The sequence below is a fragment of the Otolemur garnettii genome, unplaced genomic scaffold (genome assembly GCF_000181295.1).
Source record: "Otolemur garnettii isolate 467f Iridium unplaced genomic scaffold, OtoGar3 scaffold00058, whole genome shotgun sequence".
Classification (NCBI taxonomy): Eukaryota; Metazoa; Chordata; class Mammalia; order Primates; family Galagidae; genus Otolemur; species Otolemur garnettii.
The window spans coordinates 97,693-105,161 of record NW_003852453.1 but is presented as its reverse complement, the minus strand read 5'-3'; the positions used below and the strand labels follow the sequence as shown (position 1 = coordinate 105,161).

The following is a 7,469-nucleotide window of genomic DNA, read 5'->3' as shown; positions in this document are numbered from 1 at the left end:
CCTGTAGTCCCAGCTACTCAGGAGGCTGAGGCAAGAGAATTGCCTAAGCCCAAGAGCTGGAAGTTGCTGTGAGCTGTGGAGCTATGATGCCATGCCACTCTACTAAGGGCAACAAAGTGAGACTCTTGTCGCTTAAAAAAAAAAAAGAAAGAAAGAAAAAAGAAAAAAGACCAGGAAATCACAGGTGAACACTATTTCAAGGACAGATTTCACCACTTACATGAGAGAAACTCTGAATCGAAAAATCCAGCTTATGCCTTGGCAAACGGATTTCTGGTAATACTAGTTTCAAGTTGCCAGTTATATTATGGGATAAATGGGCAATTTAGCCTCTATTCCCAATGTTATTTACCGGAGAAAATATGCTCTGAATTGAAATCAACTAAATTAGAAGTATTCTTTGAGAATAATGAATGTACTTGTAAACTGGAGGCTTTTCTGAATATTAATAACACTTACTTGCATGCTGAAAGTAGTGCAGCAGTGGTGAAAAGTGGCCTGGATAAGTCAAGATCTACTTGCTGTGTCTTGGGAAGACTGGACTCATAGCTAAGGGGCAAACAGTATTTGCAGAATTATTTGTCAGAAAATATCTTAAAAGGGCATGAAAATGTAAATCAGAACTTACAAGTTTTTATTTTATTTTATTTTTTTGAGACAGAGTCTCACTATGTCGCCCTTGGTAGAGTGCCATGGCGTCACAGCTCACAGCAACCTCAAACCCTTGGGCTTAAGTGACTCTCTTGCCTCAGCCTCCCAAGTAGCTGGGACTATAGGCACCTACCATAACACCCAGCTATTTTTTGTTGTAGTTGTCATTATTGTTTAGCTGGCCCGGGCTGGGGTCAAACCTGCCAGCCTTTGTGTATGTGGCTGGAGACATAACCACTGAGATATGGGCACTGAGCCATGAACTTACAAGTTTTTAAAACTCATATATGCTCTATCACTTTGGCATATTAGTAATTATTATTTTTTTAAGACTGAAAATTGGGCCAGGCATGGTGGCTCACACCTGTAATCCAAGTACTTGGGAGGCCAAGGTGGGTGGATTGCCTGAGCTCTTAGGTTTGAGACCAGCCTGAGCCAGAGTGAGACCCTGTCTCCAAAAAATAGCTGGGCTTTGTGGTGGACACCTGTAGTCCCAACTACTTGGGAGGTTGAGGCAAGAGGATCACTTGAGCCCAAGAGTTTGAGGTTGCTATGACACTATGGCTCTCTACCAAGGGTGACAAAGTGAGATTCTTTCTCAAAAAAAAAAGAAAGAAAAAAAAAGGACTGAAAATTACCAAACAATTTTGCTCTATTTATCGATATAAATTTTCAGTTAAGGTTCTTTATGCCCCATACCTTTGTAGCAACTTTGAAGCGATGTTCACTGCTTCTGTACAGCTAAACTGTACAGCTAGGTCTCTTATTCCAATATTTGAATCCAGGCCCAGTAAACACTCAAAAGATTTAAGACAGCTCTGATAAGTCTTCTTGTTCAAACCAGAAAGTTTAATTAAATAAGCCTTTGAAATGAAACACATACATAGATCATAAAAATTATTAAGTTCTTATTTATATGTTGGTATCCTTAAACACTTGTTTAATAAGTGGTATCAAGTTTTCAAAATTAATCAATTCTGTGGCAAGTCACTCCATCTAAAGATTTAGCTTCATTTGGTCAAAAATACTAATCAGCAGATACTTCAGGATGAAGCTGATTATCTCCTTCCCTGCCACCAGCTGCGAGAAACTCATTGAAGTGGACAATGAACTCAAACTCAAACTTTCGTACTTTCTATGAGAAGTGCACGGCCACAAAGTTGCTGCTGCTAACATGCTGGGTGAAGAATGGAAAGGTTATGTGGTCTGAATCAGTGGTGGAAATGCCAAGCAAGGTTTCCCCATGAAGCAGGATGTCTTGACCCATGGCCGGGTCTGTCTGCTGCTGAGTAAGGGGCATTCTTGTTATAGACCAAGGAGAACTAGAAGGACAAGGAAGTGCAAATCTTTTTGGGGTTGCATTGTAGATGCCCATCTGAGTGTTCTCAACTTGGTTATTATAAAAAAGTGCACAGTCTGTTAAGTGAATTCTGTAGTTTGAGGTCAGGTTTCAAGATAGGCTGGAGAGTTTGATAATAATGGATAGCTAACACAGCTTTATTGTTAGTACTATCATTTAACGAACATGTTGTTATTGACATAGGTTATGTCATAGGTACTGTGTTAAGTATGTTACATACAATATATTGATTGATCTTCATAATCATTCAGTGAAATGGGTATTTTTATCCCCAGTTTACAGATGAGGAAACTGGAGATTTGGACTAGTAAATGGTGTTCAGATTTGATCTCAACATGTGACTTTTTTTTTTTTTTTGAGACAGTCTCACTGTGTCCCCCTCAGTAGAGGGCCATGGCATCACCGTTCACAGCAACCTCCAACTCTTAGGCTTAAGTGATTCTCTTGCCTCAGCCTCCCAAGTAGCTGGGACTGCAGATACCCGCCACAATGCCTGGCTATTTTATTTTGGTTGTAGTTGTCATTGCTAAAGTTTAGCAGGCCTGGGCTGGGATCGAACCGGCCAGCCTCGGTGTATGTGACTAGCGCCTACGCACTGAGCTACAGGCTGCAAGCCTCGACATGTGACTCTTACTGATTCCAAAGCTTGCTCTCTCAATCACCACAAGAGGAGAAAACCACACATAGCTTTTCAGGTATGCACTTGAGGATGACGTTAGCAGCAGCATGGAACACGAACTCTAGTAAAAAAAGAGGTGGTCAGGGAAACCAGACAGTGAAAAGTAAAGGCAATATTGCAAAAAACCCTTCTCTTCCAGGAGTTGCCTGTGGCTCAAAGGAGTAGGGCGCTGGCCCCATATACCAGAGGTGGTGGGTTCAAACCTGGCCCGGGCCAAAAACTTCAAAAAAATAAAACACAAAACAAAAAAACCCAAAAACCTTTATTTCCCCAACTCAACAAAATGATTCTAAAGTCTATCCAGAATAACGTATGAAAATAGCCAGGAAAATTCTGAAACAAGAGTTTTGACTGGGGTCTGGTTCAACCAAGACTTTAAATGGAATGGTTCAGAGACAGACCTACTTACCCTGTCCAAGGGACACTTCATGCAGGAAGCTGCAAGGTCCAGGCACATGACCGCACTGCTGGTCTCCGTGGTGAGCGCAGACAGGCCAGCACACTTCACCTGGGACAGTCGCAAGTACTCCTCCGCTTTCCTAGTTTAAAGGGCAGAGTGCTCCCTAACTCTGAATCAGAAGTTTGCCCAGCACTTTGGCAAACAATGAACAGGCCTGGTGGGCTTCACACTGCGCCTGTGCACAGCTGTGCTAGGGGACGCAGCTCACATTTCTTCGTGGACCGGAAGCTCCGAAAGGCAGAACTAGCACCCTGACTACAAACATCGCGGTGCCCAAGTGTTTGCAGCCAAAAGAAAATTAGAGTTCCGACAAAAAAATAACAAGTCCCTTCTTTCCTCCTTCCTTTACCGGAACACGCACGAACTGTCAGGGGGCAGCCAGGTAAGACGAGGCTTCCCCCTCTCTACCCCAGCCCTCGTCTGCCGCCTCCTTTGAAGTAGTGGCTCTCAAAGTTCCCTTCTGGGACAGTCACCTCGGGGGCTGGTGAACACAGGCTGCTGGGCCCACCCTGCCTCTCATCAGCCGCCCCGGATCATCACCCCAAAGGATGACCCAGCGCTGGAGGCCCGCCTGCCAGTCCTTAGGGAGGTTCTTTTCTCGCCCTCCCCGCCCGCTGGCCTGGTCCTGCCCCTAGCCTTTCACCCGCGACAGCTTCAGCAGCCTCCCCCGCCCAATGGCTTGGGCTGTAGTCTCCTCCCACCGCCCGCGTCTCGGTTTGGTCGTGTCTCAGCGCCCAGGGTGCCTAGTCCGAGCCCCCTCTGCATTTTGGAACCGGCAGCCGCTGCGCCCCGCCCGCACCAGCCGCCGGGCTCGTCACCCTGCGGTCTACTCCGCACGTTAGGTCCAGCAGGGATGGACAGCGATCTCCGCGGGCCTCTGCTAGCGTCTGTGGCCGCCGGGAAGTTCCCCGGCTTCGTGCCTCTCCCACGGAGCGGGCTGATCCGCTGACCTCACAGCCGCCCCTTCTCGACGTCGCGCAGAAGCCCTCAGCGTTTGCATCCCGCCCGGGCCCGCGCTCACCGGATTCCCGCGCAGCCAGTCGCCCGAGAACAGCGAGAGCCTCGTTTGAAGGCCCAGACTAGCGAGGCAGGAGCCCCGCCTGGGGCGCACGTGCCCGGACTTACCTCAGCACTTCAGGCTCGGAGAGGCCTAGGCGCGGGGCCAGGCGCCCGATCAGCTCGGACCCCATGGCGCGGAAGTCAGCAACTCGCGCGAACAGCCGCGGCTACACGAATACCGCGCTCAAGCTCCGCGCCGGCCTGTGAGAACCAGACCCCACCCCCAGCGCTTCAGGATTGGCTGGGACGAGGATGTTGTGGCTGTGTTAGGAACAAATCCTCGTCTTTCTTTCGCGCACGCGCAGCACGAATGCCTTCTCCAAGGCGGATAAAGCAAACGTGAATCTGCGGCTCCCTGTCTTTCTACTCCTTTAGTCAAGACAAAGTCACGATACACCGCCTTCCCCTTCTGCTGTCTCCCGCCTGACGCCTTTCGCGCCCCACTGCTCCGCCCCGCCCCGCCCTTTCTAACACATTGTGGAGAGATTGGCTAATTCCCAGGTCCGTTCGTCTAGCGTGAAATGTCAAGGGCCAATAAGCACGCGAGACTTGGGTTCATAGAAGCAGGCCAATTGAGGAGCCGCCTGTGAATCTGAGGGCGGGGCTAGAGGGCGGGGCTCGGAAGGGCCTTAGAGTCACATGACCGCGGGCGGCTCCGGGTGGGGTGGGTGCTGCTTGCTGCAGGCTCTGGGGAGTCGCCATGGTGAGTGGTGAGGGGGCGGCGGGCCCCGGGCCGACCCTCTCTGTGGCCCCTGCTCTCCTGCCGCCCTGGAGCTCCGCGAGCGGAGCAGAGGCCCCGCAGCCCGACTAGGCTAACCCCAGTCCGGCTTGGCCTGTGGGCGAGGGGAACAGGCCGAGGAAGGCCTCAGGCAGGCCGATCCGTGCGGGGGTGGGCGGCGGCTCCTGGACGCGGCCGTTTGTCTGACACGGAGCAGCCTCTCTCTGGGTGGCTCGGTCCGTAGGCCCCGGGGGTCCACGAAGGCCTGTGGCTGCCCCTACTAGAATCGGCCGCCGTCCCGCTACGAGGGAAGACCGAGTCTTAGATTTGAGCGTCCGGCCGGTGAGGCCGGAGGCTCCGAGGGGGCGCCGGGATCCTCCCAGAGATAAGCTATCCAGCTCTGCTTAGTTGTGCGGGGTAGGCCTCACGCCCTGCTGGAGGGGTCACGACGGCTCGGCCTCATAACCCCTTCGGCTCTAGGACACGTTGGCGAATTCTAGGGACCTGCTTTTGTGAATTTCCTGGAAGGACTCGTGCTGTCTTCTACTACTCCTGGCCGTAGGGAAGGAGACTGCTTGCTTTTTTAGAGTGTTCGTTGAACGCCCTGGTTCTCTTGTCTTCTGAAATCCAAATATTTTACTTGATGGAAGTTGTCCTTCTCCGTAGGGCCTCTCTGCGATGACAGCAGATTGTCAGCTTCCTCAAAACGTGAAACCTTGTCTCTAGTTCACACAGAGGCAAGTTGTCACTTGCACTTTATTAGCCCTTGAAATGCCCTGTACTGGATAAATGTTTTTGAATGCTGGTTGGTATGCTGTGTGTCCGTTTTAACTATCTTATCCACTCTATGTAGAATAGCATGGAAACCGAGTTCACTTTAAATGTGTTAATGTTTGAAAGGATTAAATGTTAGACGTGCATTACTTTCATGTAATTTATTGCCATACAAGGCCATTTTGCTGATTTCTCACAATATTTACAATTGGGAATTGACCAGTGCAAAATTTAACTTTAGGATTTGCATGTTTCTTAAGAGTTTATAGATTGACATTTTACAGTATTTTGTAATGGAAAGCGCTTGAGAGTCTACCACACACCTCAGTTCTTTGCTGGGTGAACCAATTTCAAAGCAATGAGCCAGACATGCTGTCCTGTCCTCATATATTATCGGGAAAGGAAACTTGAGTTATCAGTCCTTTCACAGCCATTGTCTTTATGATTTGGGCAAATCACTCAGTCTTTAGTATCTGAAGACAACAAGTGTTAGCTTTTTGGCCCTTTTCAGTACTAAAATTCTAGGAACCAATTCAGTTCATCAAATTATTGTGTGCCTCCAATGTCATAGACTGTGCTGGGCACTTAAGAGTCTAGTGGGAGTCTTGTGAAACTTGTCATGTAGTATGAGGATTGCTTTACTAGCACTGTCAACTGAGTTCTTTGGAGTTGTAGAGGGAGAGATGCTTTTGCCTGAGGAGCTTGGGAAAGGCTACAGAAAGTAACATTTGAACTGAGACTCTAAAGGAGGGTGGGCAGAAATTCTCTAGGTCAGAAGAAAGGATATTGCCTGCCAATAGATGAAGCCAGGAGAAGTGAATGTTCGAGTATGCCCTGTCATAGGATTTCTGGAGAGATCTATTGGTAAATGAAGTTAGCACCACCTGGGCATTCACATTAAATTTTGGAGTTCCCATCCTTTCATTGTCTTTACTACTTCAGTTGTTAATTTGTGGCATGTCATCATTTTAAAAATAGCACTTTCATTAACATGATGAAATTCTGTATCCTTGTAAGATTAGTTTTAATTTTACAATTGATTTGTGTTGTATTCTCAGATTATATCTACAGCATTTGAATGAGGAAATTGACCAATAAATAAGTTTCTAGGACAGGTGGAAATAATTGCTCATATCTACTTGGGATATAATAATAATTGTAACACTTAATAAGTACTTATTACTAAGTGGTTTGAACTTTTCCTGTGTCATTTCATTCATTTCTCATGGTAGTGGTACAACTACTCTTATTATCCCTGTTTTATAGAGGAGGAAAAAAAGTAGCTTGTTTGAATGTAGAGTTGTTTTACAAGTGGTCACTTCATGACAACCTTTGCTTTCCTCTGAACCTTCTTAATAATTTTACACTTGAGAGGGCTGTTTCTGGGTCTCAAGCTTTTATAAAATCAGCCTAATCACAAAAGTTCATTTTGATTTTGATTGTGTATGTTTCCCTTTTGTTCTGATCTGATTCTGTATGTTTCCCTTTTGTTCTGATCCAGCAGTCATTTGCAAGTGGAAAACCACTTTCATATATGAGAAGACATTGGTTACTTGACTTGCATTTAATAAAGAGCAAGGAAGAAAGGGCATCAAGAATAGCTCTTAGAGGGCGGTGCCTGTGGCTCAGTGGGTATGGCGCTGGCCCCATATACTTAGGGTCATGGGTTTGAACCTGGCCCTGGCCAAACTGCAATAAAAAAAATATCCAGGCATTGTGGCAGGTGCCTGTAGTCCCAGGTACTCTTGAGGCTGAGACAAGAGAATCG

At 47.5% G+C, this 7,469-nt stretch overlaps 2 protein-coding genes across 2 annotated transcripts in view; one reads left to right on the top strand and one right to left on the bottom strand.

Moving 5' to 3' along the window:
* Positions 1-4,388, bottom strand: part of ORC6 (origin recognition complex subunit 6) — an 8,043-nt gene extending 3,655 nt beyond the window's left edge. Inside the window, exons 1-4 of the mRNA XM_003792517.3 lie at positions 4,276-4,388; positions 3,100-3,229; positions 1,351-1,514; positions 460-549 (exon numbers count right to left, since the gene is read on the bottom strand). Coding sequence (XP_003792565.1) covers positions 460-549; positions 1,351-1,514; positions 3,100-3,229; positions 4,276-4,340 — 449 coding nt within the window. The 5' untranslated portion in view covers positions 4,341-4,388. The remainder of the gene's footprint in view (positions 1-459; positions 550-1,350; positions 1,515-3,099; positions 3,230-4,275) is intronic.
* Positions 4,389-4,815: 427 nt separating this feature from the next.
* The window catches only part of VPS35 (VPS35, retromer complex component), a 32,546-nt gene continuing 29,892 nt past the window's right edge, over positions 4,816-7,469 (top strand). The window contains exon 1 of the mRNA XM_003792516.3: positions 4,816-4,912. Within this exon, the coding sequence (XP_003792564.1) occupies positions 4,910-4,912 (3 nt within the window). The 5' untranslated portion in view covers positions 4,816-4,909. The remainder of the gene's footprint in view (positions 4,913-7,469) is intronic.